General features: G+C 47.7%; 2 protein-coding genes and 1 pseudogene across 4 annotated transcripts in view; 1 reads left to right on the top strand and 2 right to left on the bottom strand.

Moving 5' to 3' along the window:
• Nucleotides 1–11284, bottom strand: part of NDST1 (N-deacetylase and N-sulfotransferase 1) — an 83076-nt gene extending 71792 nt beyond the window's left edge. For both annotated transcript variants that reach the window (XM_066343099.1, XM_066343097.1), the window contains exon 1: nt 11202–11284. The gene's annotated coding sequence lies outside the window, so the exon portion shown is untranslated. The remainder of the gene's footprint in view (nt 1–11201) is intronic.
• LOC136376920 (GTP-binding nuclear protein Ran-like) lies at nt 9463–10661 on the bottom strand (annotated as a pseudogene).
• On the top strand, nt 11244–15605 carry RPS14 (ribosomal protein S14). Of its 2 annotated transcripts, none has more exons than XM_066343104.1 (5): nt 11244–11381; nt 12462–12612; nt 13535–13696; nt 14287–14363; nt 15484–15605. In XM_066343104.1, exons 2-5 carry the CDS (start codon nt 12464–12466, stop codon nt 15549–15551), a joined length of 456 nt encoding a protein of 151 aa, XP_066199201.1. In that variant the 5' UTR covers nt 11244–11381; nt 12462–12463; the 3' UTR covers nt 15552–15605. The 2 variants fall into 2 exon arrangements, with proteins under 2 accessions (XP_066199201.1, XP_066199202.1); XM_066343105.1 differs by lacking the exon at nt 11244–11381 and adding an exon at nt 11412–11525.
• The last annotated feature ends 5344 nt before the right edge of the window (nt 15606–20949 follow it).

Genomic DNA, 20949 nt, shown 5'->3' with positions numbered 1-20949 from the left:
ATAAATGTTAGTTCTCACTTGAATGCCCTTGCATGAACCAATCAGGTCCTGCCTCCCCCTCAGCTGCCACCATTTACTGCCATAAATATGGTCCATAAATATTTATTGAATAAACAAATGAATGAATGATTGTTGCCAGCCCCAAACACAGAGAAATATAGGGGGAAGGCTTTGATCTGGTCTATCAGAAGATCTGACAGACTGTCACAACTCACTGGGTGGCCTGGTGTTTGAAAGGGTATAATAATTACCAACCTTTCTAAAGCACTCACTGTGTGCCAGGCTTTGTTAAGAACCTTCGAGCACTGAATTCTCTCAGCAGCACTCTGAGAAGGTATGACTCTTAACCTGTGTTCCAGATGAGGAAACTGAGGCACGGAGAGGCTAAGCTGCCCGCAGTCACGTTGCTGGTCGGCAGCCGTGCCTGGATGTGGACCAGACATTCCGTCCCCAGAGCTCATGGACTTCGCTCAGGAAGGGCCAGGATCCCTGTGGGGGAGGCTCCCCTCCCTGGCCAGCCCGGTGCTGCTCAGGGGTGCCTGGGGGTTGTGGAGCCTCCTGCAAGTCAGATGAAGTGGAGGCTCTACCCACTCAAGAGTGTTGCCTGCGCCCTTTGTCAGAGACTGATTCTCACCATTTTGTGGGTGTTTCCTGCCCCGAGGGAGGAAGGAAGCAAGGGCTCCAGATCCTTTGTCCTCCTTCAGCTCATCCTCCCCCTCCCTGCCCTGACGCCTGCATCTTCCTCTTCCTTGTCCAACGGCTGACCTTGAACTTGAAGTTCATTCTCAGGCAGACTTCCCAGGCGAAGGCAGCAACAGCTCAGAGCTGGAAATCCAGGGAAATGGTTCTATGCTCTGCCAGGAACCAAGGGGTATTTTCCTCTCCCACGGGGGTTGAGAATGTGCCAACAACTGACATCAGTTTACAAAGGAGCTCCACAGTGGTGGTGTGGGGTCATCCCAACTACCCTGCTTAGAGACGTTTCAACTGTTATCACCTAATTTCACAGAAAGGGAAACTGAGGCCCAGGAGGATTAAGTGATTTGTTCATGATTCTGTAGATATTTGGAAGCAGAAGCAAATGTTTACCCCAATCTCCAAAGATTTATTTTATCATAATAATCATTAAAATTATTGAAAGTATTTATCAAATTCTGACTTTGCCAAGAGCTTTCCTCTTATTACCTTATTTAATCCCTTCAGCAGCTCTCAGTAGTGAACCCATTTTACAGATAAAGAAATTGAGGCAGAGAAGCAAATCACCTATGCAAGTCCAGTATTCATATTCACAGAATGTCAAAGCCACATTTGAACTCAGTCTGCCTGGCTCCAAAGTCTCCGGTTTTACAGGCAGAGGAGTCACCCCGTTTCCCATAGTGGGGCCCGGGAAGAGCCTGGCCTTAGCCCCTATTCATGGAGGTGCCTCAGGCCTGGTGCACACAGCTCCTGGGAGTCCCTCAGGCAGCAGGCCCTGGGAAATAGAGCAGGGCCGGCGGGACTTCGGGCACAGGGGGCCATGTCTGCGTGTGAGCCCTCTCCATGTAGCCGCAGCCCCTTGTCTAGGTCAGTGTGGCTCCGTGACATCTCCACAGATGAGCTCACACATGTGTGTAGATTCCTTCCCTTCCTTCCTTCCTTCCCTCCTTCCTTCCTTCCTTCACCAAACACCAGCTAAGTAACTCTCACATTTCTATACAAACATTCACTTCTTTTGCTGACTTCCCCAACCAGGGACAGCTACATAATTGATGGGGCTCAGTGCAAAGTGAAAATACAGAACCTCTTGTTTAAACATTAAGAATTTTAAGACAGTAACAGCAGAGCATTTAACCAAGCGTGGGACCTGGTGTGAGCACAGAGGTGGCATGCCCATATGCCCATGTGCCACCCTGCTCCGCTCATCTCGTTCTTGTCCCTCTAACCGCCCCCTCCTGCCACCTTATCCTCCATTTATAGCCTCACACATTCCAAGTTCTTTCCCACCTCAAAGCTTTCGCAAAGGCGGTTCTTCCGGCTGCAGACCCTTTTCCCAATCTCCTCTCATAACTGGGTCTTTCTCATTATTCAGGTCTCAGCCCAAAAGCCACCTCCTTAGGGAGGCCCCCTTGGCCCCAGTCTAAAGTGGCCACCCACATAGCTGTCTATCATATCTGTTGTTTGTCCCTTCCTAGTGTGCATCACAATGTGTGACCTCACCTGAATCCAACCCAGTGCTCGGCACATAGTAGGTGTTATTTGTAAAACAGTGAATGAATAAATGAATGAGTGGACACAGACACCCTAACACACCCCTCCTCCACCCCTGTGTCACTTCCCACCTTTCCTCTGCAACCCAGACAAGCACAGGGTGCTCCCCAAATATCCCCGGGCCTCAGACATTCCAACACAGAGAGCTGATGAGACCCAGATGGGTGGGCAGGCCCTGGGGCCTCCCGGAAAGGCCGGACAGAAGTGGCAAAGCCTGCAGAAAAGGAGAAAGAGAAAGGGAGGAGGGAGGAGACAGAACTGGAGGAAGGAGAGACAAGTCAGACAAAGAGGGGAGAGCGAGTTGGGCTTGGGGATAATCCTGTGCCTTCTCTTTATTAGCGAAACTAATAATTACTATTAATACCTGGCCCCTCCCTGGTCCTTTCATCCCGGCTGGTGGGGAATTTTTGAAGATGAAAGTCTGAGGGGCCTCTCAGGTGCGGGTAACAGGGCTTCATAACCACTAATTAAACGTGGCAGCCCCCTCCAATTACCCCCTACCCCCAGGATACTGTGCCACCTGACTCAACGCTTTTCCCGGTGGGCACGCAGCAGCTAGCTGCTCCCTGGGCCTGGCCCGCCCCTGAGAGATGCTGCGCAGTTGCTCTTGGAGGGGTGAGGCTGTCAGCAGACATAGTCCTGGGGGAGGTGCCGAAGGGGAAACTCATACCAGGTGGCCCTGAAACTGAGGAGCCCTGCCTTCAGCTGAAATTACAGCCCATCTCTAAGGCTGCCCCCGCCCCACCCTGGGGCCTGTGTCTCGGGGCCCTGCCAGATGGCGGTGGGGGCTGGACCACTGGGAAGGAGGGTCTAAGCAGACAAAGAGACAGAGTCAGCATGTCCAGCTCCTCCACGCAGCCCCGGGACGAGCCGGGTCCGGGTCTCTGGCATCCTCAGAGGTTGTTCCGTTCCACCCCCCTCAAAGGGGCCTTCCCTCTGCAGCAGCAGGGACTGACGTCAGCCGGGCTCCCCCACACACCTGCAGAGATGGGGCCCTCACTACCTCCCATTCATTGTCCAGCCACCTGGACTGTGGGCTGTGATCTCACCCAATCCCTTGACATTAAGTACAATCAGTACAATCTAGAGGCCCCTGAAGTTACATTAGTAGCCCCACCTTTCCCACAGGCCCCAACCATCTCCCCCATCTTTAACCTAGGATTGTCACATGGATGGCTCCAAAAACAACACGGCCTAAACTCGATTCCCATCCTCCGTCCAAGTCATGACCTCCTCACTTGGATTCTAGGCTCCCCACCTTGCTAAATGGCCCCACGGTCCACCCATCGCTCAGTCCCAGGAACTGGAATCATCATCACCCCTGCATCCAATCCATGTGTAAATCTCTAGACTCCACTTCTGAGGTATCTCTCAAATCTGACTGGTGTCCTCCACCCTCACCGCTGCCATCGTGCTCTGAGCCACCATCCTCTCTCTCCGAACAAAGCCAGAGTGGACTCTGAACTACACAAATCAGAACGAGTCGCACCCTGCCTAAAGCTTGCCACTGCCTCCCCACGGCATGGAGAACAGGGCGCACGCTCCTCACAGGGCACATCAGAACCCTGGCCTCCGGGATGATCTCACCTCTTTCCCTCTTCACGCCACGCCCACCTCCATTCAGGCCCTCGCTCTTCTCAGCCTTGGCATGTTTGGCACCGGCTGTTCTCTCTGCCCCAACCCTGCCCGTTTCTCTAGCCCTCCTCCTGGCTGCGCCTTCTCACTCTTCTGCTCTCTTCCTTAAAGTCCTGTCCTTCCCGCCTCTGAGAGAGTCAGCCCACGCCTGCAACCGTCTCCTGTCCACCTGTTTCCTTCGCAGCACTTACCACAGTCTGTAATGATGAAACTGTTGGCTGGTTTACTTGTGTAACAGCTGGCTGTCTCCCCTGCTGGGCTGCTCCGTCATGTCTATGCTACCCATTATCCTATCGCTTTCCGAAGCCTAGCACAGTGCCTGGCACATAGTAGGTGCTCAACAAATGTGCTAAATGGATAAGTGACTCAGGATCTGTATCCTGGAGCCAGCAACCCATTGGGTCCTGTTCTTCCCATGGGGTTGACTGAGAGTAGGTTCTTCCTGATCTGGCCCTGTGGTGTGACAAAGTGCACAGGGGCGTGTACTGGGATCTTGGAGGCCTGGTAGCCATCTGTGTCCACTGACTCCACTGTGAACCAGCCCAGTGACCTCACGCACATCTTTGACCTGCCTCAGCATCCTACTCTGGAAAATGTGGATAAAAATCTGAGCTCCTGGGGGTGTGATGAGGTACAAGAGGAGTAGGTACACCAAAGCCACCTCACAGCCATGCCCCAGGTGGATGTCCTGACTGAAGTGGAAGTTTACACACTAGCACACCCAAACCAACTCTTGGGCTCAGAAGCTACAAAGCCCTTAACACTCCCCACTACACACACTCTGGCCTCAGCAAGGCCGGCCCTCCCCAGCAATGTGGAGATCAGGCGCCACCTAGTGGTCATACAGGGGATAGCAGGCATTCTCAGCCCCTCGCTTTCACTTAGGGTGGGACCGGCCCTGGCTGCCCTCACTCCTCAGAGCTGGGTCTAGGACAAACAGAGGGGCTGCCCAGTGGGGTGTGCTTAGCCTCTTGCCCACCAACATAATATCCTGACCCGAACCCCTGTTGGTTCACCTTCCAATCTTTGAGCTTATCTCCTACCATTTCCTCCCCTCCGGCCTTCTCCGTAAGTGATCCTGAATGAGTGAAGTTTGCCTTTGACTGAAGATCAGCCTGGGAATTCTCCTCCACCCTCTTCCTCCTGTCCTGGCTAACCTCTATTTTCACGCGGGGCCTCGACTTAAAGGGCCCCTGTGCGTGATGAGCACACAACGCAATCAACAGTTCATATGCTATGGAAATGTTTACCTGAAACCTATGTGCTCTTATTGGTCAATGTCACCCCATTAAATTTAATTTCTGAAAAAAACCAGAACCCTTCCCAGAGGCCCCTGATCAGGCTAGAGCTGTCCTCTGTTGCTCCCCAGTCTCCGACCCCCACCCTGACCCACCATCGCTAAGCCTGCTCCATGAGCTCCGTGTTTCTTACTCATATTCCCCTTAGACCAAGACCTTGACGGAGGCCGGCGATGCTCCACTCCACACGCTCAGTGCTTGGAGAGTCTGGTGCCCATACACACAGACTGCAGGCGGGTCACAGCCTGCAGAAGACGGAAACTAGGTTTACCTCCCACTCCCCCACCCCCACTGCCAGTCTGTTCTCCACAGAACATCTACATACAGTTGGCCTGACCTGTGGTGGTGCAGTGGATAAAGCATTGACCTGGAATGCAATATACATTTTAAAGATTTTTATTCATTCGTTTTAGAGAGGAGAGAGAGAGAGAGAGAGAGAGAGAGAGAGAGAGAGAGAAGGGAGGGAGGAGCAGGAAGCATCAACTCTCATATGTGCCTTGACCAGACAAGCCCAGGGTTTCAAATCAGCAACCTTAGCATTCCAGGTCGATGCTTTATCCATTGCGCCACCACAGGTCAGGCCCAGGCAATATACATTTTAAAAAATACTGTTATTATTCTATTATATTTTACAGATGAGAAAACTAAGGACCAGAGGGGTGACAATTTTTTTCCCAAGGACCCACAACTGACAGCTCTTTGTAGAAATACTAAACATGTTGATGAAATAATTAAATTGGAGTTTGAAAGCAATGACTCTGATGGTTTCTGGGATGAAGATAAGACTGTCCTGTGGAGAAATGTGTTCTGGGGTGATGGCGTGCATTGCTTTCAGCCGTAAGATCAAGTCGTGCTCATTTCAGCAAGCCTCCCCTTGCTGAGGTTTATTTTTATTTTGTTGCCATTGTTTCACTCATTCATGCATTTACTGGTTGATTCTTGGACGTACCCTAACCTGGGATGGAACTCACAACCTTGGCCCAACTGGATGATGCTCTAACCAACTGAGCTACACAGCCAGAGCCCCTTGCTGAGGTTTAGAGGCCTGTTTATTTACTATGACTCTTATCTAAAGCAGGAATCCACCCCACAAGACTCCAGTCTGGGGAACTCACTACTTGAGAACAAAAAACCCTTTTTTTCAAGGAATAGAAACAGACAATTTACAAAAGAGATGCAAATACTCAAAACAATTCATAAAGAGATATCTGAGCTTACTAATCATGGAAGAAATACAAGGAAACATATTTAGTTTCTCAGTTTAGCAGAAATAAAAACTGATAAGAACTTTCTAGCCTGACCAGGCGGTGGCGCAGTAGATAGAGTGTTGGACTGGGATGTCGAGGACCCAGGTTCGAGACCCGGAGGTCGCCAGCTTGAGTGCGGGCTCATCTGGTTTGAGCAAAAGCTCACCAGCTTGGACCCAAGGTCGCTGGCTCAAGCAAGGGGTTACTCGGTCTGCTGAAGGCCCGCGGTCAAGGCACATATGAGAAAGCAATCAATGAATAACTAAGGTGTCGCAATGCACAACAAAAAACTAATGATTGATGCTTCTCATCTCTCCGTTCCTGTCTGTCTGTCCCTGTCTATCCCTCTCTCTGACTCTGTCTCTAAAAAAAAAAAAAAAAAAAAAAAAAAAAGAACTTTCTAGAGGGCAGTTTAGCAATAATCAATGTAAAAAATACCTATTTCTTTTGACTTCTCCAATTTATCTCGAAGAAAGAATAACACAAGTGTGTTCTTGACAGTTTTGTTTATATTTTCAAATTCTGGAAAAAACCAAAATGTCTAAGAATAAGGAACTGGTTAAAAAAGTTAGTGGTACAGCCATTCAAAGGAATATTATTGTAGTAGTGAAAAATGATTCAGTACAGGTGATCTGGTTGCTGGCAAGGAAGAGGGTTGGGTTGCTGGGGACAGAGGTGAGAGGAGTAGGGTTTTTTGTTTGAATGCTTTTTGATAACATTGCAATTTTTTATTTTTGTGAATGCATTTAATATTCAAAATAATAAGTAAAATTTAAAATATTTGTGTAAGATGTTGCAGATCTCTACTAATTGTTGTGGGAAGATGTCCACAATGTTGAGTGAAAAAGAAAGTTACCAAGTGGCATATAAAATACAATTACATTTACGGAAGATTGTATATTACATACTAAGATACAGGCATAAATATAAGTATCAAAAGTTATTTTTGGAATGATGTTCCACTTTAATAATAGTGGTATGTCTAGAAGAAAAAATTTAGAGATGATTTTTACTTTTTTTTACATACTTTTCTATACAGTGTGGCTTGTTTATAATGAGCATGGATTTTTTTAAACCATCAAGGAAAAATATTGTTAAGATTATTTTATTAACTTAAAAAATAAAGTGGCTCGCCTGGCCTGTGGTGGCACAGTGGATAAAACATCGACCTGGAACCCTGAGGTCACCGGTTCAAAACCCTGTGCTTGCCTGGTCAAGGTACATACAGGAGTTGATGCTTCCTGCTCCTCCCCCTTCTCTCTCTCTCTCACTCTCTGTCAAAATGAATAAATAAAGTCTTTAAAAAAAAAAAAGGGAAGTGGCCCTTCTGTGCATGTATGCGTAGATGATGTTTGGGAAGGACATACACCAAGATGTTAACAATGATGGATAAGACTGTCATTTCTTTGTCCTTTTTTTGTTGTTATGCATATTTGTATGTTATGGGTTTTCTGTAATTGATTACTTTTGTAAAGGGGGAAAGGGGACACTACATTCTTTAAAAGCTCTTCCTTAAATTGAGCTGAAGTTGTTCATAGCATCAATTCCCGTGCACAAAGGGCTATATGCTATTCTGAATAATCACTCATTTTGTTCAATAAAGTCCATTAATTATATAGGCTTAATATCCATACATATATACATATATACATACATACATACACACCTATAAGATATGTACATACACACACAAATATTCATAACCTACTTCTTGACCTTTCTCAATATCTCCATCTATACATTCTTCCAACTTTTTGTTTTTGTTTGTTTGTTTGTTTTGTGGCAGAGACAGATAAAGTCAGAGAGAGGGACAGACAGACAGGAAGGGAGAGAGATGAGAAAAATCAATTTTTTTTGCAGCTCCTTAGTTGTTCATTGATTGATTTCTCATATGTGCCTTGACTGGGGAGCTTCAGCAGACCAAGTGACCCCTTGCTCGAGCCAGCGACCTTGGGCTCAAGCTGGTGAGCCTTGCTCAAACCAGATGAGCCCGCACTCAAGCTGGCAAGCTCTGGGTCTCAAACCTGGGTCCTCCACATCCCAGTCCAACGCTCTATCCACTGCACCACCGTCTGGTCAGGCACATTCTTCTAACTTTTTAAAGTCCTTCAATATTATCAGTGGGATATATGGAAGTAGCTACTAAACATAGGCATTGAAGTTAGAATTCCAAATTGGTCACAAATGTGTAATCTCAGTTAAAATTCCTTATCTATAAGTAGGAAATCAAAACAGTATCTATTTGATCATGTTGTGACGATTAATGAAGCAAAGTATATGAATCACTTACCCAGGTTGATATATAATAATAACAAGTGCTGAATAATTTATTTTTTCTTTTAGATATTTGAAATATAACTTTATTCTGATTCTAAACAAAAAGGAATGGAAATGACAGTAACAAACAAGGTTTCACCACTGAATGTTGCGATGTGATTGCAGCAGTCATATTTGAAACTCAAGAAGGCAATGCCTGTGTTCCAAAACAGCTAAATATGCAGGTCCAAAATATGAAAGGTTTTTTTTTGTTTTTTACAGAGACAGAGGGAGGGATAGATAGGGACAGACAGACAGGAGTGGAGAGAGATGAGAAGCATCAATCATCATTTTTTGTTGCGACACCTTAGTTGTTCATTGATTGCTTTCTCATATGTGCCTTGACCGTGGGCCTTCAGCAGACCGAGTAACCCCTTGCTTGAGCCAGCAACCTTGGGTTCAAGCTGGTGAGCTTTGCTTAAACCAGATGAGCCCATGCTCAAGCTGGCAACCTCGAGGTCTCAAATCTGGGTCCTCTGCATCCCAGTCCGATGCTCTATTCACTACGCCACCGCCTGGTCAGGTGAAAGGGTTTTTTTTGGTTGTTTTTTTTTTTAACTTCCCATTCACTTGAAGCCCATTCATCTTCTTCAGCATTCCAAGACCTAGTATATGCTCTGCTTAGCTATACAAGAAAGTGCAAACACGCTGCACCACTGACATTACAGGACTGTTGCCCATAAAACCAGATTCTGACGCTGGGCCCCAGCTTCCCTTTCTCACAGGCCATCATCCTCATCCGGCAGAGCAGTGGTCTGAGCAACCTCTAGATCAGGCTCATTATTGTGCTGCCAAAGCTGGGTCCATGACAACCTCTGGTGGAGTAAGGACAGGCACGGCAACAAACTCCAAGTTAAGGTCTCTGATTAGTTTTCTAGCAAGCTAGAAGAAGGGCTTTTCTTTTTTCTTTTTTTAAAAAAAATTTATTCATTTTAGGGAGAGAGAAGAGAGGGGGGGGGGGGAGGAGCAGTAAGCATCAACTCCTATGTGCCTTGAGCAGGCCAGCCCCGGGTTTTGAATTGGCGACCTCAGCGTTCCTGGTCGATGCTTTATCCACTGCACCACCACAGAGCAGGCCCCAGAAGAAGGGGGCTTTTCAAAGTTGTAGTCACTTTTGGATTTTTTAGATTTTTTTTTTTTTTTTTACAGAGGCAGAGATAGACAGGGACAGACAGGAACGGAGAGAGATGAGAAGCATCAATCATCAGTTTCTCGTTGCGCGTCCCGACTTCTTAGTTGTTCATTGATTGCTTTCTCACATGTGCCCTGACCGCGGGCCTTCAGCAGACCGAGTAACCCCCTGCTGGAGCCAGGGGCCTTGGGTCTAAGCTGGTGAGCTCTTTGCTCAAGCCAGATGAGCCCGCGCTCAAGCTGGCGACCTCGGGGTCTCGAACCTGGGTCCTTCCGCATCCCAGTCCGACGCTCTATCCACTGCACCACCGCCTGGTCAGGCAAAGTTGTAGTTACTTTTGGCAGAAATATCACATAGTACTGAAGGTTCTTCTTCTATTGGTAGAAAACAACTCATTTTGCCTTAACTTTCCCATCCTTAATATCCACTTTGTTGCCTCATAACACGATAGGGATTTTTCACACATTCTTATCAGATCTCCATGCTAATTAAACACATTCCTGTAAGTAACTCTCAAAGTTACAGTATATCAAACACACTGGGTTTGGATATAATAGCCATTGCTCAGTCTACCACATTTCTCCTGACCAGCTGTGTCTCATATTAAACTTAATAGGTCTTCTGTTGGTGTGGATCAGGAGGGGGTGGACCTCCGCAGCCAAGGTAGCTACGTGCTTCTTAAATTCACCAGTCAGATGACGTTTCACGAACGTAGTCTTCCTAATCCCACTATCACCAACCAAATACAAGTCTGAACTGAACATGTGGTTCTCTGTGGGCAGCCATCTGATGTTTCTCCCAGCCCTTTGACTCTAAATAATTTACCCTTATTTTGCTCAGTACACAATAGGCCAAACTCTGATCGCCTGTTTTCTTTTTAATTGAATTTATTGGGGTGACATTGATCAATAACACCATGCAGGTTTCAAGTGTATAACTCTGTTACACACCATCAGAATACTGCATCAGATGCTCACCAACCCAAAATCAAGTCTCTTCCCGCCACCATGTATTCCCCTTTTGCCTTCTTCGACCTCCCCCACCCCCTTTCCTCTTCTAGCAATCACCACACTGTTTTCTGTATTTGTGAGGTGTTCTTTTGTTTGTTTTTGCTTAACGCCTTTCATTGCCTGTTTTGTTTTTGTTGTTCCCCTCCGCACCACTAGGTGCGCTGCCGTCTCCAGGCTGACCAGAGCCGGGGCGGAAGTCTTCTAGACGCGGCGGCCGCCATCTTAAACACAGGCCCGCCTCACCCAGCAGATTAGCTGCGCGGTGGTTTTAGACACCGACCTGTTGCACCCAGCCCCTAGCCAACTTTGGCATTACCTTTAAGTAAGCCGTCTTTCCAGGCCGAGTCTTAATCTCCTGGGGATCGTTAAAGGCGGCGTTTTCCGGGAGGCCCTCGCCCCGTGACCTCAGACGTACAGTTCCGGGACACGAAGGTGACCTGTCGCCCCGCCTCCTCCCACTCTCTTTCCGGTGGAGGAGTGTGGACGGGACGCGAAGGTAGGATCCCTGGGCGAGGACAATCTGGTAGCATCCTGTGGCAAGGGGGTCCAGCGGGGCCGGGGTCGTGGGACAGCGGTCTTTCTGCCGAAGTGGAATCAGGTTTCGGGCGACAAGAGCGCGGCTGGCCGACCCCAGACGCAGGTTCTCGCCTTGTCTCGGGAGGCGGCCTTCTCGCTTTAGAGAGGAGCCTGTGAAGCGGGGGTGAGCGCGGTCTAGCCTTGAAGGCCTTGGCCCCGCGTTACGACCTCCGCTACGTTTAAGCGGCCGCACGGCGTGGCTGGGAAGGATCGGGAAGCCTAGTCTGACGGACGCCCACCCCGACTCCACTAGCTTCTTCCTAGGCGGTCGCAGGCCGTGCGCCCCATGTCTAACTTGCTTCCTCGTCTGGAAAATAAGAGTCACTGTCGCGCCGATCCCATGGGTTGCAGTGAGAATTCAGGGAGGGGATGCAGGAAAATGGCCCTGTTAGGTCTGGGCGATTCCCAGGTCCGGCGCGTTGCAGGTTCTGGGCGCCGACGACGAGGCTTCTCGAAGCCAGGAATCGCGGTTCGGGAAGGCGCGTCCGTGTCTGCTGAGCACCTGCGTGCGCCTGTCAGCCCTGAGCACAGAAGGGGGTGGGGAGGGGCTGAGCGGCCCGTTTCCAGTGCGCCTGGGAATCCTGGCGGCGGGGGGTTTGCGGCCGTAGGAGCCCGTGTCTGTCTGTCCTGCTCCAGGACGTCTGGTCCGGTTCCAAACCTCCCTGGAGACATTTGGTCCACACTAAAAAGTTCTGGGTCCTGTGCCGTCCACTACCACCTAGGCTACCTACATAAGGAGGCAACCCATTCACAGCAAAAGTAATTGGACCAGTAAAACACGGTGGTATCTTTTATGTGTTAATCTTGTAAACTAAAACTGTGAGTAAATGTTAGGGGTTCTTTGGAACCAGAGACTTGATGTGAGGGGACCAGATGTTCGCTGGGTGATTCTCAAGAGAAAACACTCCCAAAGGAGCAGAACTTGGGGTTTTCTTTTAATAGCCAGGGAAAAGTTAACTTTTGGATTTGTGACCTGTGGGGTTCTTTGGTTTTCTTTCAGTAATGGCACCGCGCAAGGGGAAGGAAAAGAAGGAAGAACAGGTCATCAGCCTTGGACCTCAGGTGGCTGAAGGGGAAAATGTGTTTGGTGTCTGCCACATCTTTGCTTCCTTCAATGATACTTTTGTCCATGTCACTGATCTTTCTGGCAAGTGAGTATCTTCTAGGAGGAGAGACAGGATCCAACTAAGTAAGGGGCTGGGGGAAGACGTGACCCTGGAACTGGGTGGCAGTTTAAGGATTTGGTGTTTTGTTTTGTTGTTTTTTTCTTGAAAGAATTCAAAAGACTGTTCGATAAGGAAACATACTTGCTTGTTCAGTAGATTCCCGGGCACTGACATACAAGAGAGGAGGCGTTTTGTTGATGGCCTGACAGTGGGGTGGTCATTGCAATCCTCGGTCACTTGGTGCTTGGTAGTGACGGTGGTGGACTGATAGCTAGCCCTACGCACAGGTTTTGGCTGCCGCTGACAAGCTTTTATGATCTGTATGAAGTCTCTGAAATTCTAAGTTTGGTTTCTGCACATGTAAAATGAGATTAATACTTAATAGAATAATTGGGAGGATTAAATGCAGAAGTAAATATAAAATGTTAATACAGGCCTCACCTGTGGTGGCACAGTAGGTAAAGCGTTGACGTGGAACGCTGAAGTCTCCGGTTCAAAGCCCTGCAGTTGTCCGGTCAAGGCACATATGGGAGTTGATGCTTCCTAGCTCCTCCCCCTTTTCTCTTTCTCAGTGTGTGTGTGTGTGTCTCTCTCTCTCTCTTTCTCTCTTTCTCTCTCTCTCTTCCCCCTCCCCCTCCTTACCTCTCTAAAATGAATAAATTTAAAAAAAATTTTAAAAAGTGTTAATTCAAAGTTTGGCTATTTTGGGTCTTTGAACCCCACTGAACTGAACCCCGTGAAGGCAGAGCCTGTGGCAGTCTTGCCAGAGACAGGGAAGCATGTTCAAGGTGACTGTCATTCTCTGTCACACCACAACTTGGTGCTCTTACCCATTAGGACATGATGCTCGTTCTGGGTCCTTGCTGGATGAGAAAGAAATGACCCTGTGCCTTTTTTCTGTCCCCAGGGAAACCATCTGCCGTGTGACTGGCGGCATGAAGGTAAAGGCTGACCGAGATGAGTCCTCTCCCTATGCTGCCATGTTGGCTGCCCAGGATGTGGCCCAGCGGTGCAAAGAGCTGGGCATCACTGCTCTTCACATCAAACTCCGGGCCACGGGAGGAAATAGGTAAAGCTGCAGCTGTGTCAGAAGATCACTGGGCTTGGTGCTAAGACCTAAAGGTGCCAGGAGTCGGTCTGGTGAAGGAAAGAAGGGAGTATTTCAGCCAGAGACAGCTACTAGAAAAGGTCCTAAGATGGGAGTGAACTGGGCACATCTGTGGGAATACGTGGCATGACGGTGGTCAGAGAGGTCTTGCTGGGTCATGAAGGTCCTGGTAAGGATTTAGACTGGGGTGCAGAGGGGAGATGGGGTTGCAGTTGTCTAGACACGGCTTCTGTGGGGAACAGAGCAGATAGGAAGTTGGTAAGCTGGTACAGTGGAGAGGTGCTAGTGTCTTGCTCTTGGGTGGGTGGCTGAAGGGGGCAGTCCTTTGGACGGGCTGCAGCCGAGTAAGGTGCAAACAGCCAAAGGGCGAATCTGGCCCGCTGCTGGTTACTGTTTGGTCTGTGGACTGAGAACCCCACTTACGTTTTTAAAAGGTTTTTTTAAAGTTTGTTACAAAATTATAAGTGGCCCATTAAGCCTGAAATATTTACTGTCTGGCCCTTTAAGGAAAAGTTTGCAGATCCCTAAATGACTAGACCTTTGTTTCCTAGGACTAAGACCCCGGGACCAGGGGCTCAGTCAGCTCTCAGAGCTCTTGCCCGCTCGGGAATGAAGATCGGACGGATTGGTAAGTGCCCCCTGCAGCTAATGCTTGGATCTGCTTCGAAGTATTGACCCCAGAGAGCGTGTGGTGTGCTCAGTGGCTGCAGGGCTTGGTCTGGTGACTGTTGGCAGTTGGGTTTGTTAATGCAGACTGAGGGGCACCCTATGACATACAAATCTGGGGACCTCTGCCTGACTCTGACTGGTGGAACTAAAGAGGATGAATTGTCCTTCCCTTTATGGTATTCTCAAGGGGTTATTCCTGGCATTTTGAGTGGGCTGCCTCCTGCGTGGTCTGTGCCTGCGATAGGCAGACCTTGTGTTGTTGTGCTTCACTGATGTGTTATTTACAAATTGAAGGTTTGTGACAGCCTTGCGCTAAGCCAGTATATTGGCTCCATTTTCCTAACAGTCTTATCTGATGGTTAGCATTTTCTAGCAATGACATTTTTCTAAATTGAGGTGTGTGCATTGCTGTATTTAGATGTAATGCTGGTGCACAGTTGATACACTGCAATATAGTGTAAACAGGCACTGAGGAGGCAAAAACACGTGTGACTGCTTTATTGGAGTGGTCTGCAGTGTCTCCGGTGTACCTGTGACTGTCAGGAGGCATGCCAGTTGTCGTGTCGAAAAAGAATGCAGAGGCAGTAAAGCAGTTCCGTGGTTGAGAATCCCAGCAGGTCCCCTCCGTTTGTGTAGCCACAGGCGTGAGCCCTTCTCTGTTTCTGTGCACTTGGTGGCAGCGTGTACTGATCCCTCAAGTCAGCCTTCTCTAAAAATTTTTTCAGGACATTTTCAACCTTTTACCTATTGAAAAGGAAAGGAGAGGCTTCAGTTACACTGTTTAAGAGGACTTTTGTACTAGAGTCTGGGCTAGGTGTCAGGAACCTGGATTTGTTGCCTGCTTCTGACATCCTAGGCAAGTGTGTACCCTCTCTGGGCCTCAGACTCCCTTTCTGGAAAGTGAGTTCACACCGCCTCAGGAAGGTTGAAGCAGCAGATGGGGCTGCTCCACGTCCATCTGTTACCTGCTGAGGACTCGTGTGGGGGCAAGCAGGGTCACTGCTCATTATTATGACCAGTGGCTCAGCAGGCCTGCATTCCCACCCAGCTCGAGGCATTGATGTTTCTCTTCCTTACAGAGGATGTCACCCCCATCCCCTCCGACAGTACCCGCAGGAAGGGGGGTCGCCGTGGTCGCCGTCTCTGAACAGGACTCCTCAACTTACAGTTTTCTTTTAATAAACTGCTTTTGTGTCAACCATTTCGACTCCAGTCTCTTCTTCATGTAGGGGCCACCACTCAGGGAAATTTAATTCCTTTCTCTGTCCGCGTTCAACCAGGGTGTGGGGCTGCCTTGGGGCCATAGCTGCAGTGCTAAGTCAGCAGACATTAGATAGGTGTGTTGCTTCAGAGGACATATATAACCTATCAGATAGGAACACTGGAGAGTTTGACCCCGCCCCTGACATGGGTCAGTGGGTGAGCCTGTGTCCTGCAAACTGGCTTCCTGGGAGGAGGCATCTAAGAGGAGAAGAAGATACTGGTGCTGCAGTTGCGTCTTTTGCACATTACTTGTGGCATTGAGTTACTCAGTCAAGTAACTAAAGCAGAACAAGGCCTTGGAGACCTTATTTTGAAGGGTGGATATCTTGCTTCCAAAAATGATCCAATTCTTAAAGAGCCAGAGCAGGATGGAAACTGTTGAGCCAAGTGTAGCCTTCCAGAAGAGCCTACCAGACCTGAACTATATATAAACATGTGTGGGTGTAGACTCGCCCCCCCATACCTTCTGTGCAGAATTGGTAGCACACTATTGCAGCTTGCTTCTTCTCACTTGGCAGATCTTGGAGATTGTTCCACATCAGTACATAAAATACATAAAAATTCAGTCACACCACAAATATACACCAAGCCCTATTTTCATCAGCGATGAAAAAGTTCTGCTCTCCGGAAACTTGTATTCAGCTCCAAGGACCCAGTGGCACCACATGGTACTGAGTGTTCTGCAAGGGATTGGCATAGGGCCCTGTTAACGGTGATTGTTAGACCAAGGAGTTGTTGGAAGAGAGAGGACAGCAACAATGTTTTCAAGGATCATAACTGAATCAGTACTTCATTCCTGTTAATTGCTGAGTAACATTCCATTATCTGGATACACAGGTCATATTCTTCATAACTTCCCCCTTGGAAGAGCCCTGGAGACCAAGGTCTAGCCCAGGGGTCCCCAAACTTTTTACACAGGGCCAGTTCACTGTCCCTCAGACTGTTGGAGGGCTGTACTATAAAAAAAACTATGAACAAATCCCTATGCACACTGCACATATCTTATTTTAAAATTATTTTTATTTATTCATTTTAGAGGAGAGAGAGAGAGAAAGGGAGAAGCAGGGGGAGGAGCAGGAAGCTTCAACTCCCATATGTGCCTTGACCGGGCAAGCCCAGGGTTCTGAACCGGCAACCTCAGCATTTCCAGGTCGAGCGAGGCTTTATCCACTGCGCCACCACAGGTCAGGCACACATACCTTATTTTAAAGTAAAAAAACAAAACGGGAACAAATACAATATTTAAAATAAAGAACAAGTAAATTTAAATCAACAAACTGACCAGTATTTCAATGGGAACTATGCTCCTCTCACTGACCACCAATGAAAGAGGTGCCCCTTCCAGAAGTGCGGCGGGGCCGGATAAATGGCCTCAGGGGGCCGCATGTGGCCCGCGGGCCATAGTTTGGGGACCCCTGGTCTAGCCATGGCTCCTGTAAACTGTTGAACAAGTCAGCCGTTTAGATTTTCCTCTTAAAAATGAATGTGATTGCTACCCAAAGAATGAAATGAACTCATGCTGATACGTGATTTTAGTAAACGAAGATATGAATTTAAAAGAATTCCAAATAGATAATCCCCCTTCCAGTAAATGGAACTTATTTTCCCTCCCCTTGAGTGTGGTCTGCACTTAGTGACTCCCTTTCCCAAGAACAGAACGTGGGGGGGAAATGCTGACTGCTCTGGAGAGCTCTTAACTGTTAAGGTTAACTGTTCGTGATAAATCCTGTTGATACCATGTACTCTGATGGGGCGAGATGAGAACACTGCATCTCTGCAAAATTCTTTCTGAAAACCCATAGCCCAGTCAGAGGATATTCTCCAGAATAACTACTTAAGTTGTCAGAAGTCATGAAAAACAAGTTCTGTACAGAGCAGAGCAGACCAGATGAGTACAGAGACCTGACAACACAAGGGGCCTGGACCAGGGAGGGCATTCATGTGAAAAAATCCAGGTAAGGCCTGGGGTCCAGTTAGGTAGTTCCTTGGTTTTGACAAGTGCACATGGTAATGTAAGATGTTAACATCGGAGGACACTGGTGATTGGTATACAGAAACCATATTTTTAAACTTGTTAATCTAAAGTTATTCCAAAATAGGAGAAAATGAGGGTGCTTTCCTACTGTTAGCCTGGTTTCTGAGGCAGGATGTGGCTCACAGACCCTCAAGAGATGGACATGCCTGGATGAAAATTCCTGTTCCTCGGCTGTGAACTCAACTTGGAGGAGGCGAATTACTTAACCTCTCAGCCATTTAGTGAAAATTCCCATGATAACGGCTGCCTCATAGGGTATCACAAGAATTAAATAAGATTAAAGTGTTCGTCACAGTGCCTAGCACTGAAGAAGCTGTTATTCTTGTATTTGTTCAGTTCTTAGCCAAGCAGCGTGAATGACAGCTGGCTGGAATCCTGGTGGAAAAATGCTGGCGATTGCTGGAGCATTCTTTTTATTTCCTGTGATGGGATTGCAACTTGGCCTGCTATTTCTTGGTAACCAGGGATGCAATCAGCATGGTCTTTGAAAGCAGTTTCTTTCAGGGTTTTGTTTACAAGGAGAGCTAATTTCTGCAGCTAGCTCAAGTTGGATTGTACCTATTGGCCACTGAGGTGGACAAGGCAGTACTGAGCTGAGAGTGCAGAACATGGAACTCCAGCATTGGCAGGTGAGCCTGATGCCTCTGTAACTGCAACCCAACCAGGTTACTAGAGATGGCCCCCACTTTTGGCTCCTTTTTCTTACCCGAGTTCCTGCAACAGTTCCCTAACAAATCTCCCTATCTCCCCTGTCCCTTGCCTATTCCTAGACGCCCCCCCCCCTGCAGCTGGGTGGTCTAAAACTAAATGGGTTATATCCCTCTGCTGCCATTTTATCACTGCCCATCCTGTGTCTTCAGCCTAGAACCCAGTCTCCTGCATGAACAGCCAGTGTGTTATCTGGCCCTGTCCTTCCACTTTGCCAGCTCTCCATGTGTCAGTCTTGTCCGTGCTTTCTTCCTCCCAGCGTGGCTTTTAGTATCTGCTCTCCCCACCTGGCATCACTATCTTCTGCTCATCTGTTAGAATCAGTTTTTTATTACTTTCAAAGTTACTTTCCTGGCTGCCCCTCAAGGTGCTTCACCGCTGAGTTCCTGCAGGTTCCATACTGCCTGCACGGTACTACAACACCCTCCATCCTAATAGCCTGTTCTCGTCATCTGTGAGCTCTTGAGAGGACAGGGAGTATGTCTTGTTCATTGTCTGCCGCCCCCAGTACCCAGCCCAATCTCGGCAAAAGTTGGGTTTGATGAATCATTGAAACATTGGGTGAAATGGGTTTCCATCTTAGGTAGTTAAGTCAACTAGAAAGTTTGAAGGTCCTTTCTAGATCCTGGGTAAATAAAAACAGACATGTTCTTGGGCTCCCAAGAAGTAAGGGAGATCCCCCAAGGGCACTAAAGAAATGAGAAAGAAAAAGACATCAAGATGAAGTGGATTAGGGAGCAAAGAGCTGTAGTCAAAGGAAGCTGGGGTAGCCATAAGGACAATTACCAGAATTGATGCCAGGAAGTTAGCTGTCCCCAGCCCTAAAGTGAGGGAGCTGGACTTGACCTTTACAGTAAACAAAATCCTCAGATTTCTGGGCTCATGTCCCAGGTAGGAGTGTCCCTAGGGTCTTGGCAGAAATAAAAGTAAATCCTCAAAAAATAAATAAAATAAATAAATAAATAAATAAATCCTCTCTGGAGAAAATCATCTACAGCCAGACCTGTGGTGGCACAGTGGTTAAAGCATTGACTTGGAATCCTGAGGTCTCTGCTATTTTCTTTTCTTTTTTTTTTTCTTTTTTTTTTTTACAGAGACAGAGAGAGAGTCAGAGAGAGGGATAGATAGGGTCAGACAGACAGGAACAAAGAGAGATGAGAAGCATCAATCATCAGTTTTTCGTTGCAACACCGTAGTTGTTCATTGATTGCTTTGTCATATGTGCTTTGACCATGGGGCTACAGCAGACCGAGTAACCCCTTGCTCGAGCCAGTGACCTTGGGTCCAAGCTAGTGAGCTTCGCTCAAACCAGATGAGCCTGCACTCAAGCTGGCGACCTCGGGGTCTCGAACCTGGATCCTCCGCATCCCAGTCCGACACTCTATCCACTACGCCACCGCCTGGTTAGGCCCTGAGGTCTCTGGTTCGAAGCCCCAGGCTTGCCTGGTCAAGGCACATATGAGGAGCAACTGCTTCTTGCTCCCTCCTCCGCTTTCTTTCTCCCCTTTCTCTAAAATTAATAAAGTCTTAAAAAAAAGAAAAGAAAACCATCTACAGTTGAGGCCTTGCCAGCTGTTTCTGCTTCAAGCATCACAGATCTGGGTGGTGATGAGACTTTCTGTCATTCAGGAGGGTCCTATCAAGGCCATTCTCAATCTCAGAGCAGGATCAAGAAAACCTTTCCCAAGATGTGGCTTCCAGGGTGGTCCAGAGAGAAATTTTATAAGGGACTTCAAATAGATAAAGTTTTGTCTTGGGGAAAGGGAGCAAGCTGTCTTGTGCGTGTCCTAAAATGGTAGTCCCAGTGGGTAGGAGTTGTAGAGAAGTAGACTTGAGTATCAAACATAGAAGTTTTCTAAGAGAGCTGGTCAAAGAGGGAATAAAACTGCTTCATGAGATAGTGATCTCCCCATTGTTGAAGGCATACAAGTATAAATCCTCAGAGGCTAATTACATCAGAATCTCTCAGCGTGGCAGAGACAGTTCCCCAACACACTATTTCTTCATCTCCTATTGTGAATGGGACTCAGTTTTTAGCTGGATGAAACTTGTTCCCCACCTCCCCAGGCAACTAGGTGTGTGGCCCATGTGACTAAGTTGTGGCCAATGAGTTAAGCAGGAAATGTGGGTTTTTTTTAAGTTTAATTTATTTCTTGATTTTAGGGAGAAAGGAAGGGAGAGAGACAGAAACATCGATCTGTTTCTGTATGTGCCCTGACCAGAGATTGAACCTGCAACTTCTATTCGTTGGGATGGTGCTCTAACCAACGGAGTTATCTGGCCAGGGCTAGGAAATGTCTTTTTTTTTTTTTTAAGTGTTGGAATTTTTTTTCCCTTCATTCTTTTATTTATTTATTTATTTTTAGATTTCATTTATTCATTTTTAGAGAGAGAAAGAGATATAATGGGGAGGAGCAGGAAGCATCAACTCCCACATGTGCCTTGACCAGGCAAACCCAGGCTTTTGAACCGGCGACCTCAGCGTTCCAGGTCTACGGTTTATCCACTGTGCCACCACAGGTCAGGCAGGAAATGTCTT

Source organism: Saccopteryx leptura, chromosome 6 (assembly GCF_036850995.1).
Source record: "Saccopteryx leptura isolate mSacLep1 chromosome 6, mSacLep1_pri_phased_curated, whole genome shotgun sequence".
NCBI lineage: Eukaryota > Metazoa > Chordata > Mammalia > Chiroptera > Emballonuridae > Saccopteryx > Saccopteryx leptura.
The sequence above is the reverse complement of the archived record's forward strand: the minus strand, read 5'-3'. Positions and strand labels throughout refer to the sequence as shown.

Bases quoted from the DNA above. Each gene is read 5' to 3' on its own strand.
- RPS14 (XM_066343104.1), top strand. From the start codon at position 12,464: ATGGCACCGCGCAAGGGGAAGGAAAAGAAGGAAGAACAGGTCATCAGC. The intron at 12,613-13,534 runs GTGAGTATCTTC...TTCTGTCCCCAG, and splicing joins GTCACTGATCTTTCTGGCAA to GGAAACCATCTGCCGTGTGA. The intron at 14,364-15,483 runs GTAAGTGCCCCC...TCTTCCTTACAG, and splicing joins AATGAAGATCGGACGGATTG to AGGATGTCACCCCCATCCCC.